We start from the raw sequence: 22,137 nt of genomic DNA, 5'->3' as shown, positions 1-22,137 counted from the left end.
CTTTTTTGCATTATAATTTATTTTATTTATTTAGAAAATTTATATTGCCACCTACTCACACATGGTGACTTTCATAAACTTACAATGTGCTAGTATTGATATGACTGCTAAAATACAAATGCCAACTTAGGCTGCTACACTGAAAATTTAATTGCAAAAACAGAGGAAGTAATAATTCCACCCAACTTTGCATTGGTCAGACCCAACCTTGGGTATAAGTGCCGTTCTGGGCACTATTTTTCAGGATTCAGATAAACTGAAATAGGTTCAGAGAAGGGCAATAAGAGTGTCCAAGGAGTTAGAAACTGAAAATAATTTGAGGGATCTGGGAATGAGTAGGCTGAGGGGATATAACAGCACACTTTAATGAGTTGAAAAAGACACCAATGGGATTACACTGAAATATAGAAACCAAAGATCAAACAATTTTTAAAAAGTTTTTTTTATTGTGCCTTTATTGTCATTATAGACAGTGAACATATCTAATACTCCTTTCTCCTATTTTCCCCACAACAACCCTGTGACGTGAGTTGGGCTAAGATAGAGTGACCAGCCCAAAGTCACCAGCTGGCTTTCATGCCTAAGTTAGATTAGAACTCACACACTCTTGATTTCTAGCCTGGTGCCTTAACTACTAGACTAGAGCCAAACTGGCCTTCAGTTATCACCTTTCATCTTCCCAAAATGCAGGATTTATGAAATAATGGATTTATGTTAGAGAAAAGCAGGTTCAGCTCGAATGCTAGAAAAAATGTTCGGGGGGCTATAAAAGTTGAATGCATTTGAAGGGCTCTGAAATTCTCTTTATTTTTCTTGCCAAAAACTGCAGTCAATAGGGAAATGTGCAGATAATCTCTTAAACACCAGAGATGGTAGATTTCGGTAGCCCAAAGATGAGGACAAAAAGAGAAATAAGACTAGCAACAGCAGATTTAAGTTAAATCCTTTTTGTAAATAATATTGACAACATGCAAATGTGCATGCAAACCAAAATTCCACTGGTGTACATTACATGGGTGTTTGCTTGTTTGTGGCGGTGGTTACACATAGCATTGTGATATTTACATTAAATAATACTATCTAGTAAACTAGATACAAAGAATTTGTATTGTCTACTTTGTTAATATTTTTTTTAAAACATTCAACAGCTAAACTTTGTTCGATTTTACCTCCCTCTACTTACCCATGAACATGAAAAAGTGATTTACCTTGATGATGATGTGATTGTACAAGGTAAGTTATGAAAAAATCCTGTTTTTTCCTAATACAGCATTTCCAAAATATTTATATCATTGTTACAACATTGCTCTGTCTTATACATGTGAATGTTTGAAAGTAGCCGCAAAGAACTTATAATAAAATTCCTAGAGGCTTTTAAAGTTTTATATCAGAATATATAAAGGCAATTGATAATAACATTTCTTGAGGGAGGAAACAACCTAGTTTTTTCTTTAGGAGACATTCAAGATCTATATGATACGAAGTTAACCCGAGGACATGCTGCAGCTTTTTCAGATGACTGTGATCTACCTTCAACTCATGAAATGGTTAGAAGTGTAGGAATGCAGGTAAAAAACAAAGACATTTCTAAAACATATTATTTACTTAGGTGGTGGTAGGGGAGAAATTATATTTGTGCTTTCTTAAAAAATGCTTTGTCCTAAGTTAATATTCAAAGTTTTGGCTTACATTTGGATGAAAGGCCTCCAGAATACAAGGCTGTAGGACAGCAATGGTTCGTGTGCAATAAGTGGGGGGAGTGCAGGGAGGTCGTGTGTGCGCGTGCCGCACCCATAATGCAATGCGGGACATCCCCCCAGCACGCACGTGCGCATAACAGGCGCTGCCCCCATTTTTTGCATGCTTTTTTTGCCCTCCCCAGACTCCAGAGGCTTTATAGGAGCCTGGGGAGGGCGAAAATAGTCTCCCCCCCCCCCGAGGCTTCAGCAGCTTCCCTGAAGCCTCTGGAGGACAAAAAATGACCCTACGAGCAAACCGGAAGTCACTTCCGGGTTGCTTGTAGGGCTGATTTTAGCCCTCCGGACCGTTCAGGAGCCCTCAGGAGGCTTCCCTGAAGGCTCCGGGGAACAAAAAATGACCCTATGAGCAAACCAGAAGTCATTTCGCGTGCCCTGACAAATGGCTTTGCGTCCCACCTGTGGCACGCGTGCCATAGGTTCACCATCTCGACTCTAGGATATACTGGGATAGTGAAAAAATAATAAAGCGATCTTGGAAGAACTTCTGTAGTGATGTCCAGAAATCTACATAGATTATTCAAGAGTCAAATGTTAGATATATTTTTAGTGCAGGAATGTGCAGTAGTGTAACTAGTTACTTTGTTTTATTTTGTTTTGTGCTTCACTAATACTATAAGGGAAGGAAGTTGAGGCGGAAAACGGGCTTGAGATTTTTTATGAATGCTGCCTGCTTTTAAAGGTTTATAAATGTGGCATCTCTCCTCAATTTAAAACAGACTACGCTAGGGTCTTCAGTACCATTGGAAGAACTGAAGTACCAGGTTAGGAACAAATTATCAAGGAGAATACTGACACAAACTTGATGACACATCATAAATAAATTAGACTTTTCAAACCATCGCATTTAATAGGATCATTTCAACCAGGCAGCATATCCCATGTACTATTAAAGGCATTAATTATTCAAATATCTTTGCTGTGGATGATCAGTAACTGTCTCCATGGATGTGCCCTCTATTTCTCTGGGAGAGAAACTCTGGGAGACAGGTTGAGCACGAGCATAATTAACCATGTGCTACCATATCTCTGCTCTATCTGCTCTTCTGCATACTAAATAGAAATGATTGGATCTGGGCCCAAACATGCCCACCAAAGCTGCCAGCAAATTTTAGTATACTACTTGTTATTGAAAAGGGAAACTAAATACATGAAGGTAATATAAACTGCATAACACTTAAACGTAACCTGATTGAATCAAAATTAATGTTTATCCTGGCTACATTTTTTAAAAATTCTTAGCCCATATTTGGGGTACTGCCTCAAGTAGTAAAAGGCTACTTGACTGTGCACACACAGTTTTGAGGTTCGATATTCCTTTCTTCCCTAGAACACTTATATGGGCTTCCTGGATTATCGAAAGGAAACAATCCGAGATCTGGGTATAAGTCCCAGCACCTGCACGTTTAATCCGGGTGTCATTGTGGCCAACATGACAGAATGGAAGCATCAACGCATCACGAAGCAGTTAGAAAAATGGATGCAGAAAAATGTAGCGTATGTACCAATAGTCCTCTATTAGCAAGAACAGGTTGCCCATTGAGTTTATTTGGTAATATACCGGTGATGATTGCATGCCATATTTATTTTATCCTGCTCTATGAACATTCAGACTCCCACCACAAAGACTAGTACGGTATCAATACTCTGTGGAATGTATTTAATTTGCACTAGCTCAAAAGTCATTCTGACTATAGCACTATATTAGTGTTTGAACTAAGTATGGGAACAATATTGCATATTTTGATGGATGTATTTAGTTTAGCAAACCAATAGTTTGATCAGTTTCTGATGATGCTCAGATTAAAAACAAAAAAGCCAAATTTTAAGCTAAAGAAGTTGAGTTTACCTAGAAGTGAAAGTGTGACGGTGCATGATTGGCCCAGTCACCTACTAGTACCGAGCTTCAAATTGTGTTCTACTTCTCTACGGTTCTAATTGAACTGTATTTTGCTTTATTTACTGCATCCCCATTTAGTAAAATAGCGGTTTTAAAAATAAAGCTTCTACCCATTTGACAATCTAAAAAACTTTTTCAGAGAAAATCTATATAGCAGCACTCTTGCAGGAGGTGTGGCCACTTCTCCAATGCTCATTGTTTTCCATGGAAGATATACAACTATTAATCCTTTGTGGCATATTCGACATTTAGGTAAATTTTGTTTCTGATAAAGCATGTTTTTATTTTCTTTTGTTGATTATATTAAGCTATTTTTTAAAAGTTTGCATTGTGATAGTTTAGTTTAAGAATTAAAATGTAAGACATCTTCAACTGAATGTTTATGATCATGTATATTGTTGCTGCACTTACACATAATATTCAGCACAGTATTCTCCTCTGCTAGTAAATTGTGCCACTTTTATAAAAGTACAGAATATTATGTACTTTAGTATAGACACCTCAGTTGCTACAAGACAACAAAGGAATAATGTTATTATATCTGTTGAATATAGGTAGTCCTCAATATATTACATATCATTTAAGGAATATTTAAAGTTACAACAGATGCCCCCAAATTGCTATGTCATTTCAAAATTACAATGGCTGGACCCTGTGGTCATTCAACTTTACAGCCAACCACAGGGATACTGCAGTGACCCCCACCTCTCCCCCCATCATTCCATCCTGCTCCTCACATAGCTATTACCCAGCTCACTTATCTTTTGAAGCTCTCTAGACCCCATGTTGGGGAAGGAGGGTAGGCCATGGTGTTCCTGGATTATGTGTTGGCAACTTGAATATGGTCATTTTGTTCTGCCTGCTTGTGGGTGGGGACAAAATGGTGGCTGTCAGACAAACCACTTTGTTTTGCTGCCTTAATAAGGTCTGTAGTGTTGCAGAAGCTTCTGAATGCTGCAGGATGCTTCTGCAGGGCTATTGAGACCCCAGCAAAGCAATGCAGTTTGTCTCTGTGTCATGTGGTAGTCATCCAGAAGTGGCTACCATGTTTTGGGCAGAACATAATGGCGGTTGCTTCTGGCCACCGCCATGCAGCCTGGAAACAAAGTGGTCCATTTTGCTGCCCTAATGAGGTCTGCACAGCACTGCAGAAGTTTCTGAAAGCTATAGAAAGATTCTGCAGCACTGTGCAAACCACGTTAAGACAGCGAAATGGATTGCTTTATCGCAGGACCACATGGTGCTATTCCAGAAGCGGTGGCAATACCAAAATGCAATTCAGCCAGTGGAAACGCCGTGGAATCATGCCAGTGCAATGAAGCAATCTCTTTTAGCCCTCTGGAAGGCCTTGAAGATCCTCAAAAGCTAACTGAGGAGGGTGTTTGGCCTGGTGCGATGAGAATCGTGCCTAAGGGGACCTGGTAGGTGTGGGGAAAGGCGTATGGGGACCCAAGGGGTGGGAAGCAGAGCACAGGACTTCTCGGAGGGTGCGGGAGGCCTTGGGGGTCCAGGGTAGGTGGGTCTGGGCTTCTGCTAAGCTTCCAAAGGCCTTCCCCACCTGTGAGGCACTCCATGCTCCATTTACTTCATGCACATTTGTTTAATGATTAATTGGGGAGAGATGGGATGGGACGGTCATTAGTTGAGCTGCTTAATTTAATGATTTTTGCAATATACAACTGTTATGTTACAACAGTTGTTGGCTCTGGCTCTGCAGGCTCCATTACAGTCATATCTCTATATGGCTGTAAGCTTCTGAGATGCGTTTGGTTGGAATTGTAAAAATCCTAGCATCATTTGAAAAGGACTGATGGATTTTATGTATGTATGTATTCATTTATTTAACAGATTTATATGGCTGCACAGCTCACACATTGTGTGAATAAAGGTATATTACCTTCCACAAGTATTTACTACTATGCCTACAGATCCCAAAGTACACTGAATTCAACATAGCTTAGATCAGGATATACAAGCCCAGTTTAGCATTGAACACATTTAACTAAATGCCATCTACATACAATTTATTCTTAAGCAAAATATTTTCTTTGGTAAAAAAAAATGACCAAAGATACTTTTCTTCCCTCCCCCCTCCCCCCCCCCCCCCCAATAGGCTGGAGTCCTGATGCTAGATACTCAGAGCATTTTCTTCAGGAGGCCAAGTTGCTTCATTGGAATGGGAGATATAAGCCTTGGGGCTACCCTAGTGGACACATTGACTTTTGGGAAAAGTGGTTTGTTCCTGACCCTTCCGGAACTTTTAAACTGATTCGTCCTAACAACTAATTATGCCAAGACATCAGGAACAGTTTTCAGCATGATCATGGTTGTATGTGGGATTTACCTCTTATAGTGAACATGGCTCTACTGTATAAGATTGTAATTGAATCCTATGATATAGAAGCGGCAAAATGAAACTTCACCACAAGTGCAATGAGGCCACAAAATATGCACACTATTATCTTTTTAGCAGGAGCTGAAACTGAAACATTGTTTAGGGGAAACAATCTTTATATCACCAAGGTCTCTATTTAAATAATTCTGTAAATAAGAAGTTACCAAAATAGTTTGTAATACTTCTGAATATTTTTTTTTGCCATAAGTGCATCTTTTATATATAAAATTGAGCTAAATAAAATTAAGCATCCATTATTTTATTTCAAATAATTTAAAATTGCTTTGTTGTAACAACACCAATACAATTAATCATTGACTTTTAAACAATGTTACAATAAAGCACCAGAAAATATTATAAGAATTTGTTCTTGGTTTTTTTGCACAAAAAAAAGGCAGGTCAGACATATTAAATACATTTTAAAGCACCATATTCTAGAACTGATGTGCATTCACATCTCATTAACCTGGATGTTTCTTTCAAAACAAGTCATCCCCTTTTCACATCATAATAGTGAACTATGCATGATCGGCAGCAAGATAATTCTCTGTTTAAAAAAAGTGTTCCAGATCCCTGATGCAAGGCACTTCAAGCACTTGCAAAAAAGTATCCATGTAAACAGTGACACATAAGTGTGCAATCTTAAGCACACTTACTAGGAAGTAAACCTTGTTGAATATCGTGGAGCTCAATTTGAATAAACATGCATAAGATTGTGCTGCAAATGAATTTACTAGATTATTGACATGGAGTTTCCACAGAGACTAACCAACATGATTAGAACTAGATACACATCTTAATATTAAAAAGAATTGGCTTGGAGGATTAATGTACATTATTTTATGGCAGGTCATAAATATGCTCATCTTTTAATGAGCAAGAAATCAAAACACTCTGGAAAAATTCCAAAGTGACTAGCAAGCTATGGTTTGATTTTAAATTGATCCATACAACCCTACTTCCTAACATTTTAAACATTTCCAGCTATTTGTGAAGTAGTTAGATAATCTAAATTATATACACATTGAAATAGAGTTCTAGTACATAATTCAAGTATCTAAAGCACCTAACCAATAGATTCTGAAAAATTTTGTTTACTTCTTTTATTGCTTTTATCTCTACCTCTCAAACAGAAAACAGGCTGGAGGAGAAAAGAAGGCATAGATAGCACAAACATTCTCAGTAGGAACTATGCTTTTAAAAAGACAATGGTCACAAACTGTTGCACTGCAAATTTAGCACATCATGCAGAATAGTCTAACAGAGTGCATATCCTCCACAAGCAGAACAGTGGAGTGTCATAGATAAAAACAGTGCAACTCCTGTTTTCACATCTATCTTTCCTTCTCCAAGCCTAACTTAGAGCGATAAATACAAAAGTAGTTATATCAACTGCATAGAAAAGCATTGCTTTACTCAAAGTGAACCATTTGTTGACACCAGCAATGCCAACTGAAATTGTTGTAACATATGCCTACAGAGAGCACCATATCCAGTAGTAACTCAGAGCTAAAATAATTTGGGAATGAAGCTGAAAGAATGATAAACAGAAATAAAAAAAATACAGAATTGGGTCCCTGAAAAATATTTTTGAATTTAAAGGTAAATGTGACTTGCCCCCCACATTTTTCAAAAGGCAGTTTTCACATTTGATTACCAGTGACAAGACCCAGAGAGAATTAGGAATCTAGTCCTTTTTGGGGAAAGAGAGGTAAACTAACCTGTTCTGTCTGAATAACTTCTCTTAATGGATAGGCTTGCATTTCTACTATCTTGTTATGTTACTGTTTGGTAACTGATAAATCAACATTTCTGCCCTTTAATTCATATAAATGAGCACACACAGGGTATATCCCAAAACCGATATCTTAAAAATATAACTTCACAGAGTATCTTACAAAAAATGGATTTAAAACAACATTGGACATCACAAACAAGAAATCACTTGGCTAAAACGGCAAAAATGGAATAATTTTAGCTATAAAACTTTGTACCAAAAAAAAAAAAAAAAAAGAAATAATGGGGAGAGAATTATTTTCTCTAACAAAGGACACTTCTTTAAATTAACCTAATTCATCTACCAAAAATGTCTCATTCTAAGAAAAACTAAAGAGGTACAATGCTATTCAAATGCTTCAGTTGGGGAACTGAGGTACCATTCTTGACCACTGCATTAAAAAAATGACTGTAGAATATAGAGTTGATTCTAAGTACTGACTCTCCCTTCTTCTTGTGCTCTTGAGAGGCTAAATTCCGGAATCTGATCTGTGAAAGTTTGCATCATCCACTGTCCATTAGGAACGGAAGAATCACTGCTGTACTCCATGTTGGTTGCTGCATAAAAAGAAACCTTCATCAATTGCTAAAATTAAAGGAGGAACAAGGAGCACAACTACATACAAAATGCATGAAGAATATAGAAGCACATATTTTATAACATTTATGCTGTTCATGTGTTTATAGTGAATTCAAAATGAATTTTTATGTTTAGGAATTTAAAAAAAAACCTAAGCAAATCTTCTGGCTTTCTGGGACACAATTTCAGGCTTCAAAGCCTATGCTGGAATTCCTCTTCTGAGACTGGACAGAAGGCTCCAATTTCGGAAGAAAAAATCCAAGACTCCTGCTCTCTCCTTGAGGATATTTTTGCAATTTTTCTCATTCCCACACTGTAGAGAAGAAACAGGACTAGAAGTGGTGTTGGCTTCAAAAGCCAAATCTCTTGTACTTGCTTTCTGTATTTCCAACACAAGAACATTTTGAACCACCCTTTGTACTAAATTAATACCCTCCTGCCAAGAAAAGTGTGTATAGTCAAGGCTATGGTTTTCCCAGTTGCAATGTATGGCTGTGAAAGTTGGACCAGAAGAAAGGCTGAGTGCCAAAGAATTGAGGCCTTTGAACTATGGTGCTGGAGAAGACTCCTGCAAGTCCCTTGGACTGCAAGGCAATCAAACCGGTCAGCCCTAGAGGAGATCAATCCTGACTGCTCCTTAGAACAGTGTTTTTCAACCTTTTTTGTGCAAAGGCACACTTTTTTCATGAAAAAAATCACGAGGCACACCACCATTAGAAAATGTTTTAAAAAATTAACTCTGTGCCTATATTGACTATATATAAAGTAATTCTAGGGCCTAGAAGACAGAAAGGAGGACCCAAGCAGTGGGGGGGGAGGGGAGGGTCCCCTGCCCGGTCAGCTTGGAAGGATCTTTCCCTGCCCAGTGAAGGTTGAAGGGGCTGCAGGAAGGGCCAAAGTGACATCCACGAAGCTGATCACTCCAATCAGGGAAGGGGAGCGGCACCTTTGTCCCATCCTGAGAAAGCCCTGGCAGCCTGGGCTGCCTCTGGGTTCCCCTCCTCCAGGGAAGGGAGCATTGGTGATGGGCAGGCGGCTGCCCGGGGCAGTCTTGGAGAGCAAAGGTGAGGACCTCCTTTGTCCAAACGGGGATCTCTCTTCCGCTACCCACACCGCCAGTGGTCAGCCTCTACACCCCCCAGCCCGCTTCCCTCCCTTTCTTCGGGTTGGGCCGTTGGAAGGGGCGGGTTGGGCTGAGCCGGGCGGCGGACGAGACTCCTTTCTCAGCCGCGCAGGGCTCCTGGCGGACCCTGGCCCCGTGGGACTGCAGCTCCCTTGGACGTTTGAGGACGAGAGGGGCGCTTTGGCCCTGGTAGTGGTCCTTCGTTTATTCCCTGGAGCCGTCGGCTGGGCTGGGCATCTTCGGCTTGAAGCCAGCGAGAGAGCCCCTGTGCCCCAGCGGAGGGCGGGCGGGCTGTGGGCTCCCGGTCCCCACATCAGTTTGCCTCAGTTGGCGCGGCTCCAGGGTCGCTGCCTGTCAAGCGGGACATCAGGTCGCGCGCCACCCCTTTTGCTCCAATTCGGGGCGTCCTGTTCTGTCAAGGCTCGCGGCGAGGCGGCGCTCGAAACCTGCCACCGGCCCCGAACGGAATGCGCCGCGCGAAATGTCTCCCCCGCAGCTCCGGCTGTCCAGGAGGGCGGCCGGTCGGACCCAGCGCGGGCTCACATACGGCGCGGCAGCGGGAGCGAGCAGGCGGGCGGCGATGGCGGGTGGGGGGGTCTCCAGCCCCAGAGGCGCTCGCGGGGCAGAGCGGCATCCCAGGCATGCCGCACGCCCCGCCCAAGCCACACGGTAGTTGGCCGGCGTGGAGGAGAGAGCCAACGGGGCGAGGAGACAGGAATCGCCTCCCCCGATGCGCCACGGAGTCCTGCCGACGAAAAGGTCAGCTGACACGGGTCATCCTGCCGCTCATCCAGCCGAGAGCTGCCGGCCCGCAGCAAGCTTGTCTCCTGCCGCTTGTCTCCTGCAGGGGTGGCGCGACGCGGGGGTGTTTCTGCTCGGCCTCCTCCTGCGACTCCGCGGGCGAGGAAGAGGTCGGTGGCTGCTCACACACACACAGACATTCTCCCACGCACAGAGCGGGAAAGGCGAGCAGCGACACCGGGCTGCTTCCTCCTCCGCCGCCGCCGCTGCCTTCATGCAACGTGCACATTCCCTCTCTCTCAATTTCTCTTGGCTTGCAGCTGCAGCTGCTCTCAGGCAGGGTCAGCCCAGAGCCTGCAATGACAAGCCCCACCCTTGCGCAGCTCCCTCCCTCGGGCTCGTCGTCCCCTGGAGAAAATAGGATCGCACACGTGTGCAACGGCCACGGGGCTTGCCGTAGCTCTGGTTCGGGTGAAATGGACGGTGGCGGCGGGAGATTAAGCGAATTCCCCCCAACAGAGGCATTTTAAAAACGATTTTTGGGGGGGAGGGGGGGCGAGTGTTTTTCCCACGGCACACCTCACACTGTGCCGCGGCACACTAGTGTGCCGCGGCACAGTGGTTGAAAAACACTGCCTTAGAAGGCCACATCCTGAAGATGAAACTCAAATACTTTGGCCTCCTAATGAGAAGGAAGGACTCACTGGAGAAGAGCCTAATGCTGGGAAAGACTGAGGGCAAAAGAAGAAAGGAACAACAGAGAATGAGATGGCTGGTTAGAGGCACCGAAGAAGTCGGTGTGAGCTTAAATGGACTCGGGAGGATGGTAGAGGCCAGGAAAGCCTGGAGAAACATTGTCCATGGGGTCGTAATGGGTCGGACACTACTTTGCAATTAACAACACTGCATACAATGCAAAAGATGAATATTTCTTAAACTGACAAATGGAAGTTATATTTGCTTTCTTTTATTCCATGCCTCCAGTCAATGTACTGGCAGAAGGATTATGAAGTAAGTGAGGGTCATGAAGATCAGAGCATTCTAATTATTGCAGCTTGCCCAAGAAACAATTTTATTGCCTTCTCAGTTGGGGACAATAGATTAAAATTAAAACATAATTTGAATTTTTTCATGCTGTACCTGTTCCATTTGTGGGGAAGATACACTGTTCATTTTCAGAGGTTGTTGTTTCACCATAAGTACCTCCATAGGCTGCTTCATATCCTGGATCATATTTTTCTTCTTTAACAGCCATCTTCTTCGCGTCCTCTGCATAAAACCAGACTCATAATGTTGAAATTGTTTTTGTTTTTAATTCTTAAACACAGAACCATTTGTCAAAGTTATCCTAGTTCAGAATAAAATAAAATCACAACTTGAAAACTTGTAAATATCCTGTTCTATCGATAAGAATTGCCTTCCAGAAGGAGTCACACAATGGAATTTGCATTATTCTGTAATCATTAAATCTGAAATATGCAAGAACTGTCAACCATAAATTCATAGCACGAAATAACTGTCTGGGTCTATTGTTATTTACCTCTTAAGATTTGATATATTAAGTAATTCATAACTACTATTTTGATTTCACATGGAATACCTTGTGCAAGCTGCAAATCAAATGTATACTGCACTTCCTGGACTTCAGCAGAAGATGCAACCCCTTTCAATTGATCCCTTAAGTCTTTTAGCTTTATGTAATAATGAACTTTATCCTGTGCACGAGGAAACTGAGCACATCTTGCACTGGATGATGGCATCACATAGCAAAGCTGTACAAAAAAATAGGAGAAAAAAAGCAACCAATTATGTCTTCAAACCTGGTTATTTTCAAATACTAAAATAGTTTGTTATAGAGCTTTTTGATCTTTGGCTGTCTTTCTGAAAACTTAAAGAGAATAGCAGTAATTTGTGAATGCCCCAACACTGGAAGTCTTTAAGAAGATGTTGGATAGCCATTTGTCTGAAATGGTATAGGGTTTCCTGCCTAGGCAGGGGGTTGGACTAGAAGACCTCCAAGGTCCCTTCCAACTCTGCTACTGTATCGTATTGTATTGTATTATAATTTTAAATGAAGACTTGTATCAGAAACAGCAAGATGTTTGATTTACATATTGAAATAAATATATTTTGAAAGTCCTTCCATAAATGTGAAAAAATGATATTCCAATAAAGACAAGAACTTACTGTTTCTGTATCTGGAACCTTATGTGGCTGTAGTCCAAATTCTAATTTTTTAACCTTCACTCCAAAAACTTCTTTACTAAAGATGTCATAAATACCTATAGTGAAACGGGAAATACACCCATCAGATATAATACGTGCTTAACCACAACAAAATGCCCAACTCTCATTTTTAGAAACCTACATTTTCCATTAAAAACAGCTATTTTAGGTTGATACTTCTGCAATTTCTGCACTAGAATACGTCCTCCTTCCCGAAATTCTTTGCTGAAAAGAGGACAAAATAGCACAAATAAAAAAATAGGACCATAATTTTCTGATAAATACTGTATGATTAAAAAAATATATACCTGGAAAGATCTTTGCTACCTGGTGTTGTCCTTTCCACCATATTTGTAAATCCAATACCATATTTATGTGGCAAAGTATGGTCATCCATATGATTCAATTGTTCGTTGCTTAGCCCAGACATAAAAAGACATTTCCCTATGGAGCCAAAAAATGTATTTTTCATATTTTCTGGAAAGTACATATCAAAACTCTATAATTTATTTTTAAATTATATTTATTAAATTATATTTATTCTTACTTTCAAAAATAGCAAAGCAACTATAGTCATATGTAAAATGAGGTTAGTCAATATAATATAGCATAATCTTTATTATTATTTAAAGAAAATAATGAAGTCTCTCTTGAATCAAGCTCTATGGTGTCTACATAGTTATATCCAAGCAGCTTTCTTGTTAACCTGATGGTAAGTGTTTGCGCTGTTCAAAATATTTTTTTCATTTCTTGGTCCAGTCTACTGGTTCCCTGTTCAGGTATCAACAAATCCAGGGTTTTTTTTGTATGTCCTAACAGGCAATTTGTCACATTATTTGCTTTGAAATTATGTAAAAGAAATGTTTGAGTTACCTTCATTGACATATGAATATATTGGTTAATCTATTCTAGCAATAACAAAATCTTGATTACAGTCGTAAACTATTGCTTTCTGTTACTACAACTAAAAAATTCTAGATTACAACAAAATTTCCAGAGTGCATGCAAAGGCATACTCACAGAAATGATTTCCAGGTCCTGGATAATGATGACCTTTGTACGCTGCCATTAAACCTGGGTTTATACCAATCTAGGAAGGAATACATAAATGAAATCATAATTTTGTTCATGATAAAAATGTATTGGATGAAATGAAAAGAACTACTACAACACAAGTAAAACCACTTAGATAAATAGGGCATACGTCACTCCTGATGGTCCAATAAATTCATCTGTTCATAGTGATTTATATAATTTGCATAATGGCATCATTAAGCAAATGATACAAATTATGTCATTACAGAAATACTGTCATATACATTAATACATGTCCTGTCCACGTCAACCGAATGAATTCTATAGTTATTTTAGACATGCTCAGATGGAAATTGTGCCTGTTGCACTGAAAATCCATTAAATGGCATTCCATTAAATTGAGTCCTTTTATTATTTAGCTTTAGATTTCCTAAAGCAGGATATCAGATTAAGACAATATATTCAAATTCAAAGTTAACAAAGGAGTCATGAGTTTCAATCTCCACAAATTATAACATGTTTTATCTGGTCATTCAGTCCTGTAAATTCTTCAAGATATCAAGGGAAAACAAGAAATGATATACTGTACGGTCATTAAATATCAAAGTAGAGCTCAATTACTTCCATATAAAACCAAAACATAGCCAAGACTCGCAACAGGCTATCATGAACACCCTTCAAGAATTTATCAAGAAATTGCTTAGTTAATTGATCATAACCACTATCTACAGGTAAACTATTTTTACGGTTGACTTACAATTACAATGTCCAAATTGAAGGTCAATATATCGGGAAGAGTTTTGGTCAACAACTCAGCTTCTGAAACACCATTAAAGCGATCAACTTTTCTTTTGACTTTGAAAGTATCTGTGATTTTTTCCTGTTTCCCTTTGGATTTTACAGGTTTGGGTTTAGGTTTAGGTTTAGGTTTAGCAGCAGATTTTTTGGGTTCAGTAGATTTATTTCTTCTTTTCCTTCCTTTAACAGTTGCTGAAAGACAGGAGACATCTTATTTAATAGGGAAGGTAGAACAATTTTCTTATGTTTTAAGTTTAGAAATGTTTTTCAAATTTATCAAGGTTTTTTTTTCAGTTAAACTTACCAATTTCCAACATAACAATGGAGAAATTTTGGTCCACAGATCTAACCAGCAACTTCATTGTCTCTCCTAGCCCACACGACTTCTCCCACATGTTCTTACATTGTTCATCACTGTCTTCAATATGCAATTTCTTGGGCTTTCCCACCCCACAGCAATTCCTTAGAGGACTACTTTTCAAAAAACCCTCAAAAACCTCTTAGTGTATTGAAGAACCATCACCCTAAGGTTAAAAAAATCCATACAGGAAGAAGCAGCTTAAAGTTTGACCCTTTCCCCCACATCTTTACCTCAAACAAGTACTGTCATCTTTAAATTGTCCCAAATACTAGCAATTGGCAAGTCATAAACTGAGTCAAATCACACTTGAAAATGTCTCTGAAACCAACTAATACAGGTAATCCCCGGGTTACGAGTGTTCCCTTAGCAAACGTTCAAAGTTACGAGATAAGCGGTTCACCGACAAAACCGCAAAGCCCTTTTCCGCGCCGACATAACCGCGGAGGGCAAATCCGTGCCATCTGAAGAGCTAAGCAAAATGCGACCCTAGAGTGCCGACATAACCCTGGAGGGCAAATCCGCGCCTTCCGAAGCGCTCAGCAAAATGCTTTTACTAGCATTCAAAAGCTAACCCTAACCCTAACCTTAACCCTAAACATAACCTTAACCCTAAACCTAACCCTAACCTTAACTTAAATCGGCTTTCTGTCGTCGTGCTGTTGTAAAGCGCCCTTCTGTCGCCGCGCTGTTGTCGGCGCGGTGATGACATCACGGTTTTGTTGGCGCGCTTTTGTCGGGTCATGAGATAAGCGCCCCCTAGCATTTACGAACAAGATCAGAAACTACGAATCTTGTAGGATCACGGCAGTTGTTCGCCCTTACGAACAACCATAGAGGCTCTGCAACATTCATCTTGCATGTTGCTGGCCGAAATGGAGCTTCTGAGGGGAGGATCTGCCCCTCAGAAGCTCTGTTCGGGCATCCAGAGGCTTTGCCTGGCATATTGTGAGCTGAAAGTGACCTTCCGAGGGACTCATCCGGCCCTACAATGCTCCGTTCAGCCCTCTGTGGGACTCCCCAGGCTCATTATAAGCTGAAATAGAGCTCCCAGGGGCCGGATTCATTTCAGCTTGCAATAGGCTGGGAGAGGCCCGTGGAGAGCTGAACGGCACATTGGAGGGCTGGATTTGCCAATCAGAAGCTCCATTTTGGCCGGCAACCTGCCAGGCAAAGTCTGTGAATGCCCAAATGGAACTAAGTGGGGCGCATGAGGTTGGAGAGGAGACTGCTTGCTAGATCTTCACAAAGTCACCTGGTGCAGCGGTTGAGGGGGGGCAAGTAATTGTGGGGAGCACATGAGGTATATCAGTGGTTCGAGAAGGCCTTGGGTGTTCACTAGCCCCCCCCCCCCCCCCGGCCTTCCTCACTCTGAAATACTGCTTGTGCACTTAATGAGCCTCAAATTCCATACAGCTTGCCGTTTCATCAAGGATAGTAAAAACTGTACATTTAAGATCAAGGTTCATTTATGCCTCTCATATTGCAGAACCTATTTAAGCATATTATCTTAAAGAAAAGCTCTTTACAACTGAATCATTTCTGAGAAGAAAACAATCCTGCAATTCCCCCAAATTCCAGAAGAAATTATTGTTTGCAGGATTGTGCTCTATATTTCAAGTGGAAAATAAATAAATAAGTAAAATTACCTTGAATAGGTTCCTGAGCAATGTTTGGTTCCAAAACTTCCTCAAGGCCTTCATGCTCATTCATCATCTCCAAATTAGGAGCTGCAGCCATTGTTTGGTTGTAGGAAAAGGGATAAAAGGCTGGTTGAAGAGGAGTGTAATATCTTTTTTTTAAAAAAGAAAAAAAAAATCAAATAGTAAGTTAAGGAGGAAATACCCATAGTACTGGACATACATTTGCATAGCTGATTTGAATGTATTTCAACGTGTATAATTCTTAACTCATATGTATTAGATCAGGAATGGCCAAAAATCAGCCAAAAAACTGTGTGGAGCTCACAACCAAAAATAATCCAGCCTCAGAACACCTCTCACTCTTCCCCTTCCAACAGGTCAGCTGATGGGCAGAAAAGGATTACTAGTTTTCCCCTGACATTAACGGCATGGAGGAATACAGATAGACCTTGAGATATAACCATTTGTTTTGTGACTATTCAAAATTACAATAGCATTGAAAAAAGTGACTTACAACTAGTCCTCATACTGACAACCAACCCAGTATCCTAACAGTTGTGTGATCAACCTTTGGGTGCTTGGCAACTAATATGTATTTACAATAGTTGTAATATGCCTGGGTCATATGATCGCCATTTGCAACCTTTCCAGCTGGCTTCCGATAACTGAAGTCCGTAGGGGAAGCCAGATTGACTTAAGGACCACATGATTCAGTTAACAACTACTGTGATTCACTTAGCAATCATTGCAAGATTGCAGAATTAAGCATGATTCATTTAAAATTGCCTAAGCAACAGAAAGTCTGGTCTCAATTATAAGTCGAGCATTACCTGTAACTGAGTCAAATTAAGTAATCAGCCAACTCACAAAGGATAAGACTGCTGGAAATCAGTGAAGTAAGATAGGGATCAAATGCATACATGTGCATGCTTTCAGACAGGGATAAATTTGTATGTGAATAGATGAGAATGGTACCCAACATGACTGTCTAATTCAGGCCTTCAAATAGGTGGCTGGCGGCGTGATGCCCATCCCAATTCTGCAAAGGCAAAAAATATCCCAATGCATCACAATATGGCCCACAATGCAATCAGGTTTGACACCGCTGTCTAATTCATTTGCCCTACCTTTGTATTAACACATAATCCTTGCTGCTACAGGATCACAAATATACTGACATTTGGAAATCAGCATGCTTTAGACAAGCCTACCAGATTTGGCTGCAAAAACTAGATCCCCATTCAATGTGGTACACAGATGTGTACAAATGTCTACAATGTGGTACAGTAAAGCCATAGATCTACTGCCATCCAGTTTCTGCAGTCCAGATCTCATAAGCCTAGTTTAAGTCTCAATATAGATACGCCCACAACACCTATGCCCAGGACTGTCTATTAAAATACAAGTCGTTCTGGTCGGCCAGACTATTTTGCACCAGTTATTAGGTTGGCTTGATATGACATAGCAAAAATTGAGCCATACAGATGCATGTTTTTTTAATCTATGCAGTTTGGATGACAGTAATGCACTCTGCGGGGAATTGTTTGGAAACGGCAACTGATACTAAAGGATAAAACTACATATTCAGGTCATATTACACATATTTCATATCATTAGTTTTAGTTGCTTATTTGTTTCTGGGACTGAAATGCTAAGAGTGCTGAGAAAGGATTACTTGAAGAAACGTCTAACCAGAAGTTTATTCAAGCATTAAAAATAGCGTTTATGCCCTTTTCATTGTCCCTCTGGTGAATACTGCATGTAGGCTAAAAACTAGGCTCTCTCTACCTTGCTGGTAGCACTGCTGCTACTACCAGCAGTATCTTGATACTGCTGAGCTACAACTCACAACAGCTTTAACAGCATGAACAATAGTCAAGGCAAACTAGGAATTGTAGTTCAGCAGTTTTGGGACAATGCACCAGCTGCTATTCCTGCCTTAGGCTTTTTTCACCAGTGGTTTCATATTTATCAAGTCTTCCCCTAGCAAGACATGAATGACTTTATTAAGCAACAACCTAATGAGGACACATTTTTCCAGTGTGTACATTTAAAAAAAAAAACACCAAATTCACCATTAAGAAAAGTAAGCTATTGTTGCTTGTGCTGTGTTTTAATGAAATTTATTAATTACATGTCAGCTTTTTGTAAGCCTATCAGGTGAAGATAATGCATCCTGATGGTTTAAAATGGTTAGAAAATACAGTTAGTCCCCGACTTATTACCACAATTGAGTCCAGAATTTCTGTTGCTAAGCGAAACATTTGTTATATGAATTTTGCTCCATTTTACAACTTTTCTTGCTACAGATATTAAGTGAATCACTGCAATTGTTAAGTTAGGAACACTGTTGTTAAGTGAATTTGGCTTCCCCATTGACTTTGTCAGGTTCGCAAAAGGTGATCATGTGACACTGGGACACTGCAAGTGTCATAAATATAAGTCAATTGCTAAGTGTCTTTGGATCATATGACCATGGAGATGCTGTGATGGTCATAAGTGAGGAAAATATTCATAAGTTACTTTTTTCAGTTCTGTTGTAACTTTGGTCACTAAACAAACTGTTGTAAGTCAAGGACTACCTTCAGAATGGATTCCTGAAATTAATTTAAAAATGTGCTACTTATAGGAGTGTGCTCTTACTTACATAACTTATGAGCATTTTATCAGGTATTAAGAAATAAAGACGATGAACATGTACAATGATTTACACCAATCCAAGCAGTTATAAAATAAAAGTTCTGCAAGCAGAGATATCCAAGTGTGCAAAGCAGGAAAGAAAGAGCAAAACTTCCTGCCACCAATTTATGTATGGATAAAGAAAATAGGATCAAAGCTTCTTATTAATCAAGCTAGTAAGAATCATGTAAGGTCAAACATTCTTATCCAGAACTGTATTCACAGATCTGTGCTCTTTAGTTGAAATTTCTGAACTGAAGTAATTCTGCTGAACCTTAAATTTTAAACTTACTATGATCTAAGTACATCGGAATGCCAACTTGAAGAATGAATTATAAGATTCCCAGCAATAAGTCAACCTTTTTTTCTTCATTCTGACTGCATCCCTAAGTAGGATACTTAGTGGAAAGTAAAGTGTCATCCATATTAGCTTATCTTAAAAATATCTCCCAGAGAAGCGTTTGATTTCTAAATACTCTTTAAAAGAACATCTTTAAAAGAACACATTTGAATAAACCTTCAGTAGATGTTCTGATTCCATAGAGAGCTGTATGTCTGGTGTGGATGGTATTTTATATTTTATCTTTCTTACAATGAATTCTCATCCGCAATACAACGTAAGCTCTGGTTTTATCATTTAAAAGCAAATCTGAAATGTTATCAAGATTTACAGGGACCATTTGTCAGATATTTATCCCATTCTTAAACCATTTTACAGTGATTTTCAATGCATTACTGTAATATCACAATAAAGTGATAACAGTAGCTTTCTTTCAAAACTAATCTCCCTGCCCTCACTTGCTCCTCTTTCTCTCTCACAAACACACATGCACACACCTGGAATAGTGGACTGGACTCAAGCTAAAATAGAAGGCCAGAATACGAAGCCCAGAAAAATAACTACAATAAATCATGTCCTTCAATCACACAACAAAGTTGACAGACTCTATCAAAATCATGTCCTTCAATCACACAACAAAGTTGACAGACTCTATCAAACAGCATAGATGACCATGGAATGTTGCAAGTACAACAGACAGGTAAAGAAAAAAAAAGCACTGGTAAAATATATAGAAGATGATGCATTGAACCTAGTACACCATGAAGGCTTACTGAATACCAGAGATTAAATTGGCCTTGAAGAAAGACCAAATGAAGAAGAGAAAAGAGACATGGCAAGGCACAGTATTACATGGCCAGTAAGTACTTAAAAAAACAACTAGTAAGCAAAACAGATTAACAATAAGACCTGACAATGGCTAACAGCAGTGAAGCTTTTTCACAGAGGGGCTAATTCTGGCTTAAGCCTTAAAAGACCAAATGCATATAAAACTAGAATTGAGAAGACAGCAACAGACAGCAAATGTAAAGAAGCTGAAGAAGGGATGAGCCACCTAGTTGAATGCTGCAAGAAAATTGCAAAATGGCTACAAAAATGGTTTGGCAAAGTAGAACAAGGATACATTGGAACATTTTCAAGAAATAAGATTTGTTTGCAAGCAAGAACTGGTAGGACCACAAAACAGACAAAATTATTGAGAATGAAGAAGCTGGGGTACTCTGGGACTTTAGAATTCAAATAGACAAGCAGCTGCCGCTCAAAGCTTGCAGGCTTAACCATGTTGATAAAGAAGACAAAACAAGTTTGGATGGTGGATTTTGCTATAAAATACTATAGAGGAGAAAGAATTGGAGATAAAGACCTGCAAATAAAAAGACTGTGGCAAAAGAAAGCAAAGATGGTACCAACAAGTAATAAGATGCCTTAGGTGCAATTCCAAAACATTTTGAACATTATTAGCAATTGACAAAATCCCCCTCTATCCATTGGCATTGGGCAGTTCTACCTGTATAAGCTTCCATCTTGTGACAATCCCAATATTATTAAACAACATCTGCCTATCCCAGATCCTAGGGAAGATCTTGATGAAAGGATAATAATGATGATGATGATGATGATGATAATAATAATAATAGTAGTAGTATACTTTAAGAAGATACTTGGTAGATACTGAGGATGCTGGCAGCAACCCATGTCAACCATTAGCACCAGTCAATGGTATTTGTGATGCATTTTTTAATGTTCGGTTGACTGAGTTTCATGTTTAATGAATAAAGTATATAATAATAATAATGATAATAATAATAGGCTGAAACATGTAACAGTGATACCCATTGTCATCGGGGCACTTGGTACCATGTCCAAGAATTTTACAAAACAGAAAGAAATTGCAGCTTCCATCGGAACTGCAAAAAACTGTTACTAGGAACAGAATACATTTTAAGAAGATAGTTGGTTGATACCTAGGACGCTGGCAGCAACCCGTATCGACCATTAGCACCAGTCAATGGTATTTCTGACACATATTTAAATGTTCAGTTGACTGAATTTCATGTTTAATGAATAAAAGAAATAATAATAATAAGTTTCATGTTTAACGAATAAATTATATAATAATTGCAAAATCTAGTCTAAACAACTGGCTGCTGGTGCGAATCATCATCATCATCATCATCATCATCATCATCATCATCATCATCATCATCTGCCGCCTTCCAGAGCAGCAAAGAAATGGAAGCCAACGAGGAGAATAGGCTGCCCTCCCTTTGAGGATCGTCCGGACTTTTGCGGTCCAGATCCAGTAAAAAAAAAAAATTCCCTTCCTAAAAACCCAGGAAATCCAGGCTTCGGCCTTCCTCTGGAGCTCAGCCGGAAGCCCTTTGTAGTAACCGCCAACCCGGCGACAGGAAAGCGCCCACCGGGGGTGGGTGGGTGTTGCCGTTCCTTTCCTCCCCAGCAGCGTTAATATCCCCCCCCTCCCCGCGAATACCTGGTCCCTGGCTCCTCGGTTTCCATCTCCGAGTTCTGGTGTATCACCGCCACTACCACCCGCCGTCCACTCTGCCGGCCAATGAGCCTCTTTCGGGGGAAGGCCGGGGAAGACGCGCCGAAGCCAGCCGAAATCCCCCTCCCCGCACAGCCCCTCTCGCGCCCCTCTCCCACTCCGCGCTTATATACCTTCCGCCGCCGCCACGCGCCCCCTCCTTCAGCTCTCAGCACGCCGGGAGTAGCCAGCCGATAGAGATACGAAAGTAGAAGAGAGGTCCACAAAAGCAGAGTTCCGA

At 40.1% G+C, this 22,137-nt stretch overlaps 2 protein-coding genes across 3 annotated transcripts in view; one reads left to right on the top strand and one right to left on the bottom strand.

The window, feature by feature from the left end:
- Positions 1-6,415, top strand: part of GLT8D2 (glycosyltransferase 8 domain containing 2) — a 14,493-nt gene extending 8,078 nt beyond the window's left edge. Inside the window, exons 6-10 of the mRNA XM_014076153.2 lie at positions 1,149-1,233; positions 1,456-1,568; positions 3,088-3,254; positions 3,797-3,909; positions 5,771-6,415. Coding sequence (XP_013931628.1) covers positions 1,149-1,233; positions 1,456-1,568; positions 3,088-3,254; positions 3,797-3,909; positions 5,771-5,943 — 651 coding nt within the window. The 3' untranslated portion in view covers positions 5,944-6,415. The remainder of the gene's footprint in view (positions 1-1,148; positions 1,234-1,455; positions 1,569-3,087; positions 3,255-3,796; positions 3,910-5,770) is intronic.
- TDG (thymine DNA glycosylase) lies at positions 6,291-22,137 on the bottom strand. Of its 2 annotated transcripts, none has more exons than XM_014076152.2 (10): positions 22,031-22,137; positions 16,339-16,481; positions 14,291-14,523; positions 13,519-13,588; positions 12,807-12,942; positions 12,641-12,723; positions 12,460-12,554; positions 11,873-12,044; positions 11,413-11,541; positions 6,291-8,386 (listed from the first exon to the last, which is right to left on the bottom strand). In XM_014076152.2, the coding sequence occupies exons 2-10, from the start codon at positions 16,427-16,429 to the stop codon at positions 8,259-8,261; spliced, it is 1,137 nt and encodes a 378-aa protein (XP_013931627.2). In that variant the 5' UTR covers positions 16,430-16,481; positions 22,031-22,137; the 3' UTR covers positions 6,291-8,258. The 2 variants fall into 2 exon arrangements, with proteins under 2 accessions (XP_013931627.2, XP_013931626.2); XM_014076151.2 differs by lacking the exon at positions 22,031-22,137 and adding an exon at positions 21,843-22,011.

Source organism: Thamnophis sirtalis, unplaced genomic scaffold (genome assembly GCF_051295495.1).
Source record: "Thamnophis sirtalis isolate CommonGarterSnake01/CBP01778 unplaced genomic scaffold, rThaSir2_p1.2 scaffold_9, whole genome shotgun sequence".
NCBI classification, from domain to species: Eukaryota; Metazoa; Chordata; class Lepidosauria; order Squamata; family Natricidae; genus Thamnophis; species Thamnophis sirtalis.
This window is presented reverse-complemented; position numbering and strand designations above follow the sequence as displayed.